At 62.6% G+C, this 17,978-nt stretch overlaps 2 protein-coding genes across 2 annotated transcripts; both read left to right on the top strand.

The window, feature by feature from the left end:
* Positions 1 to 1,259: 1,259 nt before the first annotated feature.
* NPAS4 (neuronal PAS domain protein 4) lies at positions 1,260 to 6,152 on the top strand. Its single transcript, XM_061443314.1, has 8 exons — positions 1,260 to 1,497; positions 2,171 to 2,438; positions 2,750 to 3,034; positions 3,140 to 3,242; positions 3,809 to 4,055; positions 4,145 to 4,254; positions 4,881 to 5,013; positions 5,138 to 6,152. Exons 1-8 carry the CDS (start codon positions 1,289 to 1,291, stop codon positions 5,592 to 5,594), a joined length of 1,812 nt encoding a protein of 603 aa, XP_061299298.1. The 5' UTR covers positions 1,260 to 1,288; the 3' UTR covers positions 5,595 to 6,152.
* A 4,439-nt stretch (positions 6,153 to 10,591) lies between these two features.
* B4GAT1 (beta-1,4-glucuronyltransferase 1) lies at positions 10,592 to 15,122 on the top strand. The gene is made up of 3 exons (XM_061443315.1): positions 10,592 to 11,655; positions 12,052 to 12,396; positions 14,923 to 15,122. Exons 1-3 carry the CDS (start codon positions 10,645 to 10,647, stop codon positions 15,112 to 15,114), a joined length of 1,548 nt encoding a protein of 515 aa, XP_061299299.1. The 5' UTR covers positions 10,592 to 10,644; the 3' UTR covers positions 15,115 to 15,122.
* Positions 15,123 to 17,978: the final 2,856 nt, after the last annotated feature.

The following is a 17,978-nucleotide window of genomic DNA, read 5'->3' as shown; positions in this document are numbered from 1 at the left end:
CACCCATCCTCTCATCCCTCCTCCCCTGACCCACCATTGAGCTGTCTGTCCAGCCCCTGTTCCCCTTCCCCCCATTGCCCCCCTCTGCCCCCCCCTTGACCTCCTCTGCCCCCCATTGACTCTCCCTCCACCCTTTGAGCCCTTCCAGCCCCACAGAGGCCCCTCCCTTGACTCCCCTGTGGACCCTCCATCAACGACTCCATCATTTGACCCTCTCCCTCCCCGTACTGGGTTCTCCATCCCCCCGCTGACCCTCTCCAGCCTCCTGTTGACTTTCTCCATACCCCGTTGATAACCCATCCCCCACTGACCACCTCCATCCCCCCATTGATCATCTTCATCCCCTTTTGACCCTCTTCATCACCCCGTTGACCCTCTTCATCTCCCCGTTGACCCTCCATTGTCCTGTTCGCCCTCCCATTGACCATCTCCCTCCCCATTGACCATCTCCCTCCCCCATTGACCATCTCTATCCCCCATTGACCATCTTCATCCCCAATTGACCCTCCATCCCCCTGTTGACCCTCACATTGACCACCTCCATCCCCATTGACCATGTCCATCCCCCCATTGACCATCTTCATCCCCTTATTGACCATCTCCATCCCCCCATTGACCATCTCCATCCCCTCATTGACCATCTCCATCCCCTCATTGACCATCTCCCTCTCCCATTGACCCTCCATTCTCCTGTTGACCACCCATCCCACTGTCAACTCTCTCCCTCCCCCATTGACTCCATCGCTCCCTCCCTCTCTCCCTTGAGCCCTTCCAACCCCTTATTGCCCCCCAGTCTCCCCATTGACCCCTCCACCCATCCCTCCTTCCCCCCATTGATCCCCCATTGGCTCCCCCACCCTTCCATTGACCCCCCCCATCCAACCCTCCCTTCCCTTCATCCCCCCCTCCCCATTGCCCCCTTTCTACCTTCCCTTGACTCCCCCCCCCCATTCCCCCCTTGCACCGTTCCCCCCGGGGGGGGGGCGTTTCCCGCGCCCCTCCCCTCCCCTCGCCCCGCCCCTCAGCGCGCGCCATCTCCTATTTCGGTGCGAAGCCGCCGCGCGCCGCCCCCCTCCCCCTTCACCCCCCCCGCGCCCCGCGCCGCGCGCGCGTCGGACGTCAGCACTGACGCTGCCGCCTCCCCCCCCCCCCCCCACAACGTTGCGAATGGGAGGAGCGGGGAAAGGACGGGGGGGGGGGGGGGGGGGGGGTGTTGGGGGTGACGCGGCGGTGACGTCGTCCCGCGAGGTCCATATAAGGGGCGTTCGCGCGGCGGCGCGGCGCGAGGATGCTCCGCTCCACCAAAGGCGCCTCCAAGGCGCGGCGGGACCAGATCAACGCCGAGATCCGCGCCCTGCGGGACCTCCTGCCGCTGCCCGACGGCGACCGCCCGCGCCTCTCCTACCTGCACGTCATGGCCCTCGCCTGCATCTACACCCGCAAGGGAGCCTGCCTCCGGCCCCGGTGCGTGCGCGGGGAGAGCGGAGGGAGGGAGAGGTAGGGCTGGGATGGGCACGGGGAGAGGGGATCGGGATGGGGATGGCACCGGGAAGGGAGCAGGGAACGGGAAGGGAGCGGGCACCGGGATGGGATCGGGCACCGGGATGGGATCGAGCACTGGGATGGCACCGGGATGGCATCGGGCACCGGGATGGGATCGGGCACCGGGATGGGATCGAGCACTGGGATGGCACCGGGATGGGATCGGGCACTGGGAAGGCATCGGGCACCGGGATGGGATCGGGCACCGGGATGGCATCGGGCACTGGGAAGGGACTGGGCACCGGGATAGGATCAGGCATCAGGATAGGACCGGGGTCTGGCACGGGGATGGGAATGAGCACCGGGATGGAAGCAGACATAGGCACAGAACAGGGAAACAGCACTGGGATGGGACTGGGCATTGGAACACAGATAGGAGTGGGGAGCAGCACGGGATGGGAGCCGGCATTAGGAAGGGGACTGGAAACTGCTCTGGGGATGGAGCCGGGTGAGGACCAGGCTGGAGGTGGGGCTAGGAGCCAGCAGTGGCACCGGGAACAGGGACCCAGCACCGGGCTGGAGCATGGAGACGGCGGAGGGATGGGGACAGGAGCGGGGAGAGGAGCAGGCACCAGCGTGGGGTGGGACGGGGACCGGGGAGCACCGGGATAACGGGGGACCGGAGCAGGCTGGGGGGGTTCAGCACCGCGGATAGCGCCGGGTGCGTTCAGCACCGCGGACAGCGGCAGCGGGCGGGGGCTGCGTTCAGCACCGCGGACAGCGGCGGGGAACGGGGCGGCGGGATCGAGATCGAGATCGGGGCTGGGACCGAGACCGGGAGCAGGGACGGGGACACCGGGACACGGAGAGATACCGGAACCAGGGATCGAGGATCGGGACTGGGATCGGGGCACCGGGATAGGGACCGAGACTGGGAACTGGAACCTGGGATCAGGGCTGGGACAGGGACCGGGAGACCAGGACAGGGACTGATACTGGGGATCAGGACTGGGACTGGGGGACCGGGATAGGGACCGAGATCGGGATCGGGACCCGGGATCAGCGCGGGGACAGCAGCCAGGGAGCAGGGTGTGATGGAGCTGGGACCAGAACCGGGATCAGGGATTGGAACAGGAGGGATCAGGACAGGGACCAGGTCTGGAACTGGGTCAGGAACCGGGACAAGGGCCAGGATTAGGGACCAGAGCTGGGTCTTGAGGCAGGGACAGGGACAAAGGATGGCGACAGGGACGAGTGATGGGGACAGGGAATCCCATGGCTCTACATAGGCAAGGCTGTGGGTGCCACCGGTAACTCCATGGGGGCCACATGGGTGCAGTGGGACCGTGCGGGCAAGGCGCTGGGTGCTGGGTGGGTGCTGACGGGCATCCCCTTTGCAGGACCGACACGGGGGGCACCCATGGAGCTGCTGGGGGGGCCGGAGCTGGCTGACCTGGTGGCATCACTGCCCGGGTTCCTGTTGGCTGTCACCCGCGAGGGGAAGCTGGTTGGTGTCACCGACAACGTCGCACAGCACCTGGGGCACTCAATGGTGAGCACCCGCAGGCAGAACGGGTCTGGGTGTTGGGTGCCTGGTGCTGGGTGCTGGGTGCTGGGTGCTTGCTGCTGGGTGCTTACGCTCCCACTCCCCCTGCAGGTGGACCTGGTGGCTCAGGGTGACAGCATCTACGACCTGTTGGACCCGGCCGATCACCCCCTGGTGCGACATCAGCTCACCCAGGCTGGGCCCCCCCAGGCAGGTGGGTGGGGCCTCCGAGGGGGGAGGAGCTTGGAGGAGGGGCCTGAGTGGGTGTGGGCACAGGGAGGGAGGGGTGGAAGGATGGAGGGAGGGAAGAAGGGAAGGAAGGGTGAAAGAAGAGAGGAAAGGATGGGAGGGTGGAAGGGCAGGGGGACAGAGAGATGGATGGAAGGATGAAGAAATGGAGGGAGGAAGGAAGGAATGGAGAATGGATGAAGAGAGGGAGGGATGGAAGAGAGGAGAGAAGGATGGATGGATGGAGGGAGGGAGGGATGATGAATGGGTGATGGAGGGATGGATGGAGGGAGGGATGGATGGAGGGATGCATGATGGAGGGTTGGATGGAGGGATGATGGATGATGGAGGGATGGATGGATGGAGGGAGGGATGGATGCATGGATGATGGAGGGATGGGTGCTGGATGATGGATGGAGGGATGCTGGATGCTGGATGATGAACGGATGAGGGATGGATGGAGGGATGGATGAGTGATGAACAGCGGGGTGGAGGATGCATGGAGGGACGTGCAGAGCTCCGGAGGTCTAACCCAGGACCCCTTTTCCCTAGAGCGCCTCTTCCGCTGCCGCTTCACCACCTCGCGGGCCTCGCGCCGCCCCAGCGCCGGACGGAAGCTGGTGCTGCTGCGGGGCCGCTTCCAGGCCCCCCCCGGCCCCCCCGGCTCCTCCCCAGGGCTCTTTGTCGCCTTCTGCGCCCCCCTGGACCCCCCGCCCTGGCCCTGCCCCGACTGCCTCCTGCTGCCGGCGTTCCAGAGCCGCCACGCTCGCGACCTCGCGCTGCTCGATGTCTCCGACAGGTCAGGACCTGACCCCCAAAGGGGGATCCGGGTGTCCTGGGAGGGTCCCAGCCATGGCGGGCACTGGACCCAGGCCTCTTGTCCCACAGTGTCCTGATCCACCTGGGCTATGGGCGTGGGGAGCTCCTGGGTCGCTCCTGGTACCGGCTCCTGCACCCCGAGGACCTCGGCCATGTTGCGCGCCAGCACCTCCGCCTGGGTAAGTGTCCCCTTGGTGTCCCTTGGGCTTGCCCTGTCCCCCCTTTAAGCTGTTCCTTGGGTTTCTGGGGCCTTCCTGTCCCATGGGTGTCCCCAAGGGTGTCACCCATCACCCTGGGTGTCCCCTGGGTCCCAATGTCCCCAAGGGTATCACCCATCACCCTGGGTGTTCCCTGGGTCCCAATGTCCCCAAGGGTATCACCCATCACCCTGGGTGTTCCTGGGTCCCAATGTCCCCAAGGGTGTCACCCATCACCTTGGGTGTCCCCTGGGTCCCAATGTCCCCAAGGGTATCACCCATCACCCTGGGTGTCCCCTGGGTCCCAATGTCCCCCAAGGGTGTCACCCATCACCCTGGGTGTCCCCTGGGTCCCAATGTCCCCAAGGGTGTCACCCATCATCTTGGGTGTCTCCTGAGTCCCCTGCTGTCACTTTGCCCCCCATCATGTCCTTGGTGTCTCCACATCCCCTGGGGCCACCTTGCCTCCTCTCCGGGTGGCCCCCATGTCCCTGTTGTCCCCTGTCCCCATTGACATCCCCATGTCCCCAACCCCCTGAATCCACCTCATTGATGTCCCCAACCCCGTCCCCGTGTCCCCGCTGATGTCCCTGTGCGTGTCCCCACAGCAGGAGCAGGGCCAGAGGCACGGGGGGAGCTGGTGACACGGCTGCAGCGCAAGGATGGCCTGGGCTGGACGTGGGTCTATGTCCGGCTGCGTCCCGAGGGCCCGGCTCTGCTCGCCCACAACTTCATCATCAGGTGAGTGGTCCCAGCTCCAGGGGTCCCATCACCCCCCACCCCACAGAGCACCCATGGGGCTGGGCACCCTCCATTCCCCTGGGGGCCCCAGGTTCACCCCAGACCCCCCCTGTGTCTCCCACAGTGAGGCTGAAGCCTGGTGCCTGCGGCAGCAGTTGGCAGCTGAGGCCCCCCGGACCCTCCTGAGCCCTTTGGCCCCAGCCTTGAGTTCCCTGGGGCCAGCATTGGAGCTGGTGGGGACCTTGGTGTCGGCGCTGGCCCCGGTGTTGGCCTCGGTGTTGGTGCTGGTGTTGGATCCGGTGTTGACCTCGGTGTTGGAGCTGGGCTTGGAGACGACGTTGGAGTTAACGTTGGCGTCAGCCTCGGCCTTGGCGTCAATGTTGGATGTGGCCTTGGAGCTGATGTTGGACATGGCCTTGGAGCTGGCTTGGGAGCCAACGTTGACCCTGGTCTTGGAGCTGGTGTTGGACCTGGTCTCGATGCCAACATGGGACCTGGTCTTGGAGCCGCCATTGGACATGGTCTTGGAGGCAATGTTGGAGCCAACATTGACCCCGGTCTTGGAGCTGGTGTCGGAGTGAATGTTGGACACGGCCTCAGAGACAGCATTGGACAAGCTCTTGGCTCTGATGTCGGTGCTGGAGTTGGCATCGGCGTCGGAGCCGGCATCAGAGTCGACGTTGGCCTCGGCGTGGCAGCCGGCCCCAGCCCCGATGTTGGCTCCACCTTGGGGCAGATATTGGAGCTGCTCTCGGAGCTGGAGCCGGAGATGATGTTGGAGCTGGTCTCCAAGCCAATGGTGGAGCTGGCGTTGGCTCCAGTCTTGGAGCCGGTGTTGCGCTCAGTGTCGGGGCCAACATCGGGCCTGGCCTTGGTGGTGGTGTCAGAGCCAGCGTTGGGCTTGGCATTGGGGCTCTTGGCCCTGCTCTTCCATCTGATGTCGGTGCTGGTGTTGGACTCACCGTCGGAGCCAGCGTTGGAACCAATGTAGGTGGTGGAGTCAGCGCTGGAGTTGGACTTGGTCTTGGAGCCAATATTGGAGCCAACGCTGGCTCCAGTCTTGGATCCACTGTTGGACTTGGACTTGGAGCTGCTCTAGGAGCCAGTGTTGGCTCCACTCTTCCATCTGGTGTGGGACCTGGCGTTGGCCTTGCCGTTGGAGCTGCTGTTGGAGCCAATGTTAGCTCTGGTCTTGGATCCAGTGTTGGACTTGCTGTTGGAGCCGGTGTTGGAGCCAATGTCGGTGCTGCTCTTGGATCCGATATTGACATTGGCATTGGACTTGGTGTTGGAGCCAACGTTGGCACTGCTCTTGCATCAGATGTTGGATCTGGTGTTGGACTTGGCATTGGAGCTGCTGTTGGAGCCAACATTGGTGCCGGCGTTGGCTCCACTCTTGGATCTGGCGTTGGACTTGGCCTTGGAGCCAATGTTGGTTCCAGCATCGGCTCCGCTCCTGGATCTGATGTTGGTGCCAGTGTTGGACTCACAGTTGGAGCTGGCGTTGGAGCCACCGGTGGCTCCGGTCTTGGATCTGCCCTTGGATTTGCCGTTGGAGCTGCACTGGGAGCCAACGTCTGCTCCGGGCTTGGACCTGACGTTGGTGCCAGTGTTGGACTCAGCCTTGGAGCCAACATTGGAGCCAACATTGACTCTGCTCTTGGAACCAGCGTTGACACTGGCATTGGACTCGGTGCTGGAGCCAGTATTGGACCTGCCATTGGATCCGGTGTCGGACTTGGTGCTGGAGCTGCCATAGGAGCCACCGCTGGCTCCGCTCGTGGATCCTCCATCGGCCTTGGCCTTGGGGCCAGCGTTGACCCCGCTCTTGGACCTGGCATTGGCCTCGGAGCCGCCATTGGAGCCAACATCGGCACCGGCCTCGGCCTTGGCCCCAGCCTGGCCGTGGGCGCCCGCCTTGCACCAGGCCTGGGGGTCCCCGAGACCCCGGGGGGGGGCACCGAGACCTGGACCCCCCCCTACACCCCCCGGCAAGCGCCACCCTTCGCCTTTGGCCCCCCGGAACCGCCGGAGGCTGCACCTGAGAAGCTGCCGCCGAGTCCTGAGAGCCCCGGGGGGGGCCCGGGGGGGGACCCCGGCTCCCTCCTCACCCCCGAGACGTCCCCCCACCACCGCCCCCCCGGCCGCCCCCCCTGGCCCCGTCCTGCACCGCCTGCTCCAGGGCCTGGCCGCTGCCGCTGGCGTCAGCCGTGGGGGGACCCGGCACCCAGGGGCCCCCCCGGCCCCCGACCCCCCCCACCCCGGTCGCCCCGCGACCCCTTCGCTGAGTTGTATCAACTCCCCCAGAGCCGGCTCCAGGACGCCTTCCGCCAAGGTAAGGGGGGGGTCAGGATGGGGGGCACCTATGGGGGGGGGGGGGCAGCCTGGAGCTCATCTTTGGGGAGGCCCCAGTGGGGTTTGGGGGGTGAAGATGGGGTCCGAGGTGCATGGTCCAGAGCGGTGGGGAGGGTGGGGGGGATGCTGCAGGGTCCCTTGGGGAGGTTGAGGGGGTGACGACCCCAAAAGTTGGGTCCCTCAATGGGGGGGGGGGTGTGCATGAGCCCAGACCTTGGGGTCAGCTTGCGGAGGGGGGGCTCAATGCCTGGGTCCCTTGGGGGGGTCCAGGGTGTTATGGGGGTACAGGGAGCTATGGGGGGGCTCTGACATCCTGTTCCCCCCCCCCCACAGCCGGAAGCCAGCGCGCCCCGTCGTTCTGAACTAAGTCTGTGACGCGACTTGCCCCCAGTATGGCATATTGTCATTGTCACCCCGGCCCGGAGCCACCGTCCCCCCGGCCCCGGCCGCCCCCCCCGCCCCCCGCCGCCCCCCCCGGGGCCTTTCGTGCTAATTTAACTCGTAACGAGTCTCTAAGGTAATTGGGGGGGGGCTGGTGGCCCCCCCCCCCCCCCCCCCCCAGCCTGGACGCCTGGGTCCCATGTCCCCATGTCCCCGTCCCCAGCCCCACTGCGGGACCGGTCCCCAAATCTTGTCAGTGGGTGGCTTGGACCCACCTGTAGGAGCCTGTGCCCCCCCCCCCCCATCCCCAATGTCCCTGTCCCTTGTCACCCACCCCGTCCCTGTCCTTGTCATCCCCCCGTCCCCACCTTGGGGTCTGCATTTTTGGCAGAGTACCCCCAAAAGTGTGTGCTCCCCCCCCCCCATGGGTGTCATCCCCAATGTCCCCAACCCAAGGGACCGAGGCACGATGTGGCTTGATGTCCCCAGTGTCCCCGACCCGAGTGATGGAGACCTCGTGGCTCAGTGTCCCGATGTCCCCAACGTTCCCAACTCAAGGGGCTGAGGCACAATGTGGCTCGATGTCCCCAGTGTCCCCAACCCAAGGCATGGAGACACACCATGACCCCAGTGTCCCCAATGTCCCCAACCTGGGGGACGTGGGCACCCGCTGCCCCAAGCCATTGGGCTGGGAGAGATCATGGCTCGATGTCCCCCATGTCCCAAAGTCCCCCAAGGGACTGTGAGATGTCCCCAGTTTGAGGGACTGAGACACATCGTGGCTCAGTGTCCCCAATGGCCCCCACATCCCCAGTGCCCCTGACATCCCCAGTGTCCCCACTGTCCCCCACATCCTCGATGTCCCCAACGTCCCCCACCCAAGACATCGAGATACGTCGCAGCGCGATGTCACCGAGCCCGAGGGACTGAGACTCGTCACAACTCGACGTCCCCAACGTCCCTGAGGGACACGGGCACCTCATCACCGCTGTGACCCAAGGGACCGGTGTCCCCCCAGCGCCCCAAAGGATGCGGACACCACCAAAAGGACTGAGACTGTCGCACCTCATTGTCGCCTCAAGCTGGAGAGACCGAGACACCTTGTGGCTTGATGTCCCCAGTGTCCCCAAGGGACGCGGGACCTTGTTGTCACCCTGGAGCAATGGACTGAGACACATCGTGGTCTGATGTCCCCAATGTCCCCAACCCCAAGGACTGAGATCCGTCGTAGCCCAATGTCCCCCACGTCTCCGATGTCCCCGAAGGATGTGGGGCATCGTCATCACCTTGACTCAAGGGACTGAGACCCCGATGTCCCCAACGTCCCCACCGCGAGGACTGGCTCCCATTGTCCCCCCAACATCCCCTGGAGGCCCCGTGGCCCTGACACCCCCTTGGAAATAAAGCGGCCTCCGTGTCCCTGTGCCCGTGGCAGCTTCTTTATAGGGACAAAGGCGTCTGGGGGGGGGACCCATGGGCTTGGGGGGACCCAGGGATTGGGGGGGGGGGGGATCCATGGATTTGGGAGGTCCCAGGGGCTTTGGGGGGGGGAACCCAGGGGTGTGGGAGGAACCCAGACATTGGGGGGGACCCCTGTGCACCCCTGTGCTTGGGGGTACCCCGTGATGGGGGGGGGGGGGGGACCGAGGGTCGGGACGGTCCCAGCGCTGCGGAGCCACGGCGGGACCCGGGCAGCGCACAGGCCACGCCCCCATCCGTATTAACCCCGCCCATCTGTCGTCTTGACCACGCCCCCCTCTGGCACGTTCAGGCTCCGCCCCGCGCATGCGCGGTTCCTGCGGCGACGCGGTGCGGTGAGGTCGCGGGTCCCGGTTCCCCTCGGTCCCATCCCGGTCCTTTCCTTGCGATGGTCTCGGGATAACCCCATACTGGTCCCAGTAACCCCTTACCGGGCCCAGCACCCCCGTACTGGTCGCAGTAACCCCTTACCGGTCCTAGCACCCCCGTACTGGTCCCGGTAACCCCTTACCGGTCCCAGCACCCCCGTACTGGTCCCGGTAACCCCTTACTGGTCCTAGCATTCCCATACTGGTCCCAGTGATCCCATATTGGTCCTATCACCCCCATACTGGTCCCGGTAACCCCGTACTGGTCCCAGTGATCCCATAGTGGTCCCAGTAACCCCCTTACTGGTCCTGGCACCCCCATACTGGTCCAGTAAACCCCCTTACTGGTCCTGGCACCCCCATACTGGTCCCAGTAACCCCCGTACTGGTCCTAGCACCCCTATACTGGTCCCAGTGATCTCATACTGGTCCTAGCACCCCCATACTGGTCCCAGTGATCATATACTGTCCCAGTAACCTCTTACTGGTCCTAGCACCCCCATACTGGTCCCAGTGATCTTATATGGTCCTATCACCCCCATACTGGTCCAGTAACCCCGTACTGGTCCCAGTGATCCCATACTGGTCCCAGTAACCCCGTACTGGTCCCGGCACCCCCATACTGGTCCCAGTAACCCCCGTACTGGTCCTGGCACCCCCATACTGGTCCCAGTGATCTTATATTGTCCTATCACCCCCATACTGGTCCCAGTAACCCCCGTACTGGTCCTAGCACCCCCATACTGTTCCCAGTGATCTTATATTGGTCCTATCACCCCCATACTGGTCCCAGTAACCCCCGTACTGGTCCCGGCACCCCCATACTGGTCCCAGTGATCCCCATAGTGCTCCCAGCATGCCGTACTGGTCCATGCTCCGCACTGATCCCGGCGCCCCCCCCCCCGGACTGGTCCCATTGACCTCGTCCAGACCCCAGTGCTCCCCAGCAGCGCACCAGTAACACCCAGCATCCCCCAGTCCCAGTGCCCCCCCCCCTCCCCAGTCCCTTCCCAGTATCCCCAGTTTGGGGGGGGGGGGGCCTCACGCTATGGGTCGAGGGCGGCTCTTGGGGGGCTGCGCTTGGCTGCTGGGGGGGCTGGCGCTGCTGCAGACCCTTTACCTGCGAGCGCTGCCCCCCCCCGCACCCCCCCGCCGGCGCCCCCATAAACCGCTGCCTCCCCCCCCCAGGGGGGTTCTGGATGCTTCCGGAACCTTCCGGTTGTATCGGGACGTGTTGGGGGGCCCCCCCCCACATTGGGCTCCCCCCCCCGACTTGGTCCTGGCCACGCACGGGACCCCCGGGCGGGCGGCGGCGGCGCTGGGGGGGGCGCTGGAAGGGGGCATTTGGGGGGGGCCCCTCTCGGTCGCGGTCTTTGGGGTCCCCCGGGCGGGGCTGGGGCAGCTCCTGCGGGCAATGGGGGGGCCGTGCCGGGGGCTTCGGGGGCGCCTGCGGCTCCACGTGGTGCTGGGGGCGGCCGAGCCCCCCCCCATCGTGACCCCCCCTTTCCCCCGAGCCCCCGGGGGGTGCAGGGGGGCTCTGGGGCGCGTGGCGGCCGCGGACCCCCCCAGTTACACTTTGGGGGTGCCGTACCCCGGGAACCTACTGCGGAACCTGGCCTGGGCTGGGGCGGCCACGGGGGGGGGCTATGGGGGGGGAAATGGGGGTCCCGGCCCCCCCGGCCCTATGGGGAGCCGCTTTGTGCTGCTGCTGGATGCGGATGTGGTACCCAGCCGGGGGCTGCGGGAGGGGTTCCTGAGGGCGCTGCGAGGGGAGGGACCCCCATTGTGGGGAGATGGGGGGGGCTCCCCGTTATTGCAGGCATCTGATGGCCTCAAAGGGGTCCCCAACGCCCTGGACCCCCCCCATGGTTTTGGGGTCCCCAGTGAGCATCAGGGGCTCAACGCCCTCGGGGTCCCCAATAGGGTGGGGAGCACCAAGGATGTCCTGGGGGTCCCCAGTGTCTTGGAGGTCCCCAATGTCCCAAGGGACCCCAACATCCTAAAGGACCCCAATGTCCCAAAGGACCCCAATGTCCTAAGGGACCCCAAAGCCTTGGAGGTCCCCAGCATCCTAAAGGACCCCAATGTCCCAGAGGACCCCAGCATCCTAAGGGACCCCAATGTCCTAAAGCACCCCAATGCCTTAGAGGTCCCAAGCATCCTAAAGGACCCCAATGGCCCAAAGGACCCCAACATCCTAAAGGACCCCAACGTCCCAGAGGACCCCAAAGCCTTGGAGGTCCCCAGCATCCTAAAGGACCCCAATGTCCCAGAGGACCCCAGCATCCTAAGGGACCCCAATGTCCTAAAGCACCCCAATGCCTTAGAGGTCCCAAGCATCCTAAAGGACCCCAATGGCCCAAAGGACCCCAACATCCTAAAGGACCCCAACGTCCCAGAGGACCCCAAAGCCTTGGAGGTCCCCAGCATCCTAAGGAACCCCGATATCCCTGAGGACCCCAATGCCCCAGGTCCCATGCAGCCGCCCTGGACCCATGTGGTGTTCGTGCTCCCAGCCTTCGAGGTGCGTTTGGGGACCCCGGTGCCGGGGACGAAGGCAGAGCTGCGGCGGCTGTGGGGCACGGGGGATGCTCGGCCCTTCTATGGGGCGCTGTGCCCCCGGTGCCAGGCACCCACGGACTATGGGCGCTGGTGGGCGCTGCCGCCCGCCCCACACCTGCGAGTGGCCTATGAAGCCCCATGGCGTGACCCCTGGGAACCCTTTTATGTGGGGCCGGCCCACAGCGTACCCCCCTTCGATGAGCGCTTCCTGCAGTACGGCTTCAACCGCATCAGTCAGGTGATGGAGGGTGCTCGGGGGGCCCTGGGGTGCCCATGGGGGCTGTGGGTGCTGTAGGGTGGCCATGGGGACCATAGGGTGGCCATGGGGACTGTGCGTGCTGTGGGGTGGCCATAGGAGCTGTGGGTGCTGTGGGGTGGCCATGGGGACCGTAGGGTGGCCATGGGGACTGTGCGTGCTGTGGGGTGGCCATGGGGACTGTGCGTGCTGTGGGGTGGCCATGGGGACTGTGGGTGCTGTGGGGTGGCCATGGGGACCATAGGGTGGTCTTGGGGACCATAGGGTGGCCATGGGGGCTGTGGGTGGTGTGGTGTGGCCATGGGGACCATAGGGTGGCCATGTGTGCTGTGGGGTGGCTATGGGGACCGTAGGGTGACCATGGGGGCTGTGGGTGCTGTGGGGTGGCTATGGGGACCATAGGGTGGCCATGGGGGGCTGTGGATGCTGTGGGGTGGTCAAGGGGCTATGGGTGCTCTTAGGGGGACTGTGGGTGCTATAAGGCATCAATGGGTGGTGGGAGGTCTGTGGGTGTTATAGAGGATCTATGGGTGCTGTGGGGTCTCTGGGTGGTGTGTGTGGGGGCTGGGTTGTCTATGGGGGATGTGGGTGCTGTGGGGTGGCCATGGGGACCATAGGGTGGCCATGGGGACTGTGGGTGCTGTGGGGTGGTCAAAGGGCTATGGGTGCTCTTAGGGGGACAGTGGGTGCTATAAGGCATCAGTGGGTCCTGGGAGGTCTGTGGGTGCTATAGAGGATCTACGGGTGCTATGGGGTCTCTGGGTGGTGTGGTGGGTCTCTGGGTGCTGTAGAAGATGTATGGGTGCTATAGAGGGTCTGTGGGTGCTATGGGGGTCTGTGGGTGCTGTGGGGGTCTCTGGGTGCTATTGGGGTCTATAGGTGCTATAGAGGAGCTATGGCTGCTGTAGGGGTCTGTGGGTGCTATAGAGGGTCTGTGGGTGCTATAGGGGAGCTATGGGTGCTATAGGGGTCTCTGGGTGCTACGGGGGTCTATGGGTGCTATAGAGGGTCTGTGGGTGCTGTCAGGGAGCTATGGGTGCTATAGGGGTCTTTGGGTGCTATAGGGATGTGTGGGTGCTATAGGGGTGCTCTGGGTGCTATAGGGGTCTGTGGGTTCTATAGAGTGTCAGTGGGTGCTATAGGGGTCTCTAGGTGCTATTGGGGTCTATGTGTGCTATAGAGGAGCTGTGGCTGCTATAGGGGTCTCTGGGTGCTACGGGGCTCTATGGGTGCTATAGAAAGTCTGTGGGTGCTATAGGGGAGCTATGGGTGCTGTGGTGGTCTATGGGTGCTATGGGGGTCTGTGGGTGCTATAGGGGTCTGTGGGTGCTATAGGGGAGCTATGGGTGCTATGGGGGTCTGTGGGTGCTATAGGGGAGGTATGGGTGCTATAGGGAGCTATGGGTGCTATAGGGGAGCTGTGGGTGCTATGGTAGTCTGGGTGCTATGGGGGTCTGTGGGTGCTGTAGGGGAGCTATGGGTGCTGTAGGGGTTTATGGGTGCTATAGGGGAGCTATGGGTGCTATAGGGGAGCTATGGGTGCTATGGTGGTCTCTGGGTGCTGTAGGGGTCTCTGGGTGCTGTAGGGGAGCTATGGGTGCTGTAGGGGAGCTATGGGTGCTATGGTGGTCTCTGGGTGCTGTAGGGGTCTCTGGGTGCTGTAGGGGAGCTATGGGTGCTGTAGGGGTCTGTGGGTGCTGTAGGGGTCTCTGGGTGCTGTAGAAGATGTATGGGTGCTATAGAGGGTCTGTGGGTGCTATAGGGGTCTGTGGGTGCTGTGGGGGTCTCTGGGTGCTATAGGGGAGCGATGGGTGCTGTAGGGGTCTCTGGGTGCTATGGGGGTCTCTGGGTGCTATTGGGGTCTATAGGTGCTATAGAGGAGCTATGGCTGCTGTAGGGGTCTGTGGGTGCTATAGAGGGTCTGTGGGTGCTATAGGGGAGCTATGGGTGCTATAGGGGTCTCTGGGTGCTACGGGGGTCTATGGGTGCTATAGAGGGTCTGTGGGTGCTGTCAGGGAGCTGTGGGTGCTATAGGGGTGCTCTGGGTGCTATAGGGGTCTGTGAGTTCTATAGCGTGTCTGTGGGTGCTATAGGGGTCTCTAGGTGCTATTGGGGTCTATGTGTGCTATAGAGGAGCTGTGGCTGCTATAGGTGTCTGTGGGTGCTATAGAGGGTCTCTGGGTGCTATAGGGGAGCTATGGGTGCTGTAGGGGTCTCTGGGTGCTATGGGGCTCTATGGGTGCTATAGAAAGTCTGTGGGTGCTATAGGGGAGCTATGAGGTCTATGGATGCTATAGGGGAGCTATGGGTGCTGTGGTGGTCTATGGGTGCTATGAGGGTCTCTGGGTGCTGTAGGGGAGCTATGGGTGCTGTAGGGGAGCTATGGGTGCTATGGTGGTCTCTGGGTGCTGTAGGGGTCTCTGGGTGCTGTAGGGGAGCTATGGGTGCTGTAGGGGTCTGTGGGTGCTGTAGGCGTCTCCGGGGCTCCCATGCCCTCTCTCCCCCCAGGCGTGTGAGCTGCACGTGGCCGGGTTCCGTTTCGCGGTGCTGGACGGGGCCTTCGTGGTTCACGGCGGCTTCAAGGAGGCCGCGGGGTTCCACGGGGGCCGCGGCGCGGAGCAGCACCGGAACCGCCTCCTCTTCCGCCGCTTCCGCACCGACCTGCGCCAGCGCTACCCGGGCTCCGCGCGGCGCTGCTGAGCCCGCACCGGCACCCGCGGGGACGTAGGGCATGGATGTGGGTGTGGGTGCTCCACGTGGGACATGGACGTGGATGTGGGTGCTCCACGTGGGACATGGACGTGGATGTGGGTGCTCCACGTGGGACATGGACGTGGATGTGGGTGCTCCACGTGGGACATGAGACATGGACATGGATGTGGGTGCTCCACGTGGGACATGGACGTGGATGTGGGTGCTCCACGTGGGACATGAGACATGGACATGGATGTGGGTGCTCCACGTGGGACATGGACGTGGATGTGGGTGCTCCACGTGGGACATGGACGTGGATGTGGGTGCTCCACGTGGGACATGAGACATGGACATGGATGTGGGTGCTCCACGTGGGACATGGACGTGGATGTGGGTGCTCCACGTGGGACATGGACGTGGATGTGGGTGCTCCACGTGGGACATGAGACATGGACATGGATGTGGGTGCTCCACGTGGGACATGGACGTGGATGTGGGTGCTCCACGTGGGACATGGACGTGGATGTGGGTGCTCCACGTGGGACATGAGACATGGACATGGATGTGGGTGCTCCACATTGGACATGGACATGGATGTGGGTGCTCCACATGGAACAAGGAACATGGACGTGGATGTGGGCGCTCCACCTGGGACATGGACGTGGATGTGGGTGCTCCACGTGGGACATGGACATGGACATGGATGTGGGTGCTCCACATGGGACATGAACATGGATGTGGGTGCTCCACATAGAACATGGACATGGATGTGGGTGCTCCAAATGGAACATGGACATGGATGTGGGTGCTCCACATGGGACATGGATGTGGGTGCTCCACATGGGACATGGACATGGATGTGGGTGCTCCACAGGGAGCAAGGAACATGGATGTGGGTGTGGGTGCTCCACATGGGACATGGATGTGGGTGTGGGTGCTCCATGTGGGACATGGACATGGATGTGGGTGCTCCACATGGAGCAAGGAACATGGATGTGGGTGTGGGTGCTCCACATGGGACATGGAACATGGACATGGATGTGCAACATGGACATGGAACATGGGTGCTCCATATGGGTCATGGAATATGGATGCTGCACATGGAACATAGGACATGGGATGTGGGCCATGGATGTGGGTGCTCCACATGGGACATGAATCTGGATGCTGCACATGGGACATGGACATGTAACTTAGGACATGGACATGGAACTTAGGACATGGACATGGATGTGGGTGCTGCACATGGGACATGGAATATGGGACACGGAACATGGATGCTGCACATGGAACATTTAGCATAGGACATGGGATGTGGGATGTGGACATGAATGTGGGTGCTCCACATGGGACATGGGATGTGGAACATGGGTGCTCCACATGGGACATGGGATGTGGAACATGGGTGCTCCACATGGGACATGGGAAGTGGAACATGGGTGCTCCACATGGGACATGGCACTCCAGGCAGGACACGGAGCACGAACCGTGGGTGCTCCATATGGGATGTGGGTGCTCTCCATTGGCCATGTGCTGCCTGCCCTCAATAAAGGCAATCACTGGCTTCCAATGACCCTGTGCAAGTGATGCCATGTTTTGGGGGGGGGCTCTATGTGGGGTCTGTCCATGGAGATGTGGGGGGTTTGCATGGACACTGGGGGGGGGGGGGGGGGGAGATGTGGAGCCATGGAACCAACCGGGGTGGGGGGGAATGGGCTTCAGGCTCCTCCAGCCCATGGCACTGAGGGGGTGTGAGCACCCCCAGGGATGCTGGCTGCAACCCTGCCCTGGGCAGCCTGGGCCAATGGGGCAGGAATCGTTCCTCAGCTCCATCTAAACCTGCCCTGGTGCCGCTTGAGGCCGTTTCCTCTTGTCCCATCCCTTGGGAGCAGAGCCCAGCCCCATCCTGGCCCCATCCTCCTGGCCGGCAGTTGTAGGGAGCGAGAGTGATGCGATAGAATGCATCTCATAGGATAGGATAGAATAGAATAGGATAGAATAGAATAGAACTTGTGGCATAAACGGTGATTCAATTTGCCAAAATAGAATAGAAAAGAATCATTCAATTAAAATATATTATCTAGAAGGTGATCTGATATGTCTTATTAGAATAGACTAGATAGATTGTCTAATAATATGGGAGAATACAATGTAATACATCTTATTACAGGAGAATCTGATACATAATAATAATAACTGATGTCAATAATAGAATAGAATAGAATGTAATATATCTGAATAGAATAGACAATATGCTATAATATAATGCAATTAAATGCATCTTCTTAGAGTAGAATAGGGTAAAATAGAATATGTACACCATCATATAATAGTATGGTAGAATATCGTGTAATATGTCTTATTACATTATAATATAATGTAATATAATATAATGTAATATAATATAATATAATAAATATAATATATATTGTTACGTAAGAATAGAATACAACATAAACGGGAATTACGTGCCCGACAAGGAGCCAGAGATGAGAACTACAACTCCCAGCATGCACCGGGGCAACATGGCCGACAGGGGTCCATCGAGAACTGCAACTCCCAGCATGCACCGGGGCAACATGGCCGACGGATGTCTGTGCTGAACTATAACTCCCAGCGTGCACTGCGGCCAACGTAGCGACTACAACCGGCAACTTCCGGCATGGCCGCTGTGTGAAACAGCGCCCCCTTGTGCTTGGAGGTGTCCCATGAGGCTGGGAGGCGGCTGGCAGAGAACAGCGCCCCCTTCGGGACTGGAGGAGCGCTGACCCCCAACGCGGATGGGGGTGTGGTGGGGTGGAAATGAATGCCCCATAGCGAGGGGCACCCTCCCCCCAAATTATCCACTAAATAACCCTTAAACCCCCCCA

This window comes from Pezoporus flaviventris, unplaced genomic scaffold (genome assembly GCF_033815535.1).
Source record: "Pezoporus flaviventris isolate CSIRO_AGI_PZ_B2104156 unplaced genomic scaffold, CSIRO_AGI_Pfla_v1 ptg000348l, whole genome shotgun sequence".
NCBI lineage: Eukaryota > Metazoa > Chordata > Aves > Psittaciformes > Psittacidae > Pezoporus > Pezoporus flaviventris.
The sequence above is the reverse complement of the archived record's forward strand: the minus strand, read 5'-3'. Positions and strand labels throughout refer to the sequence as shown.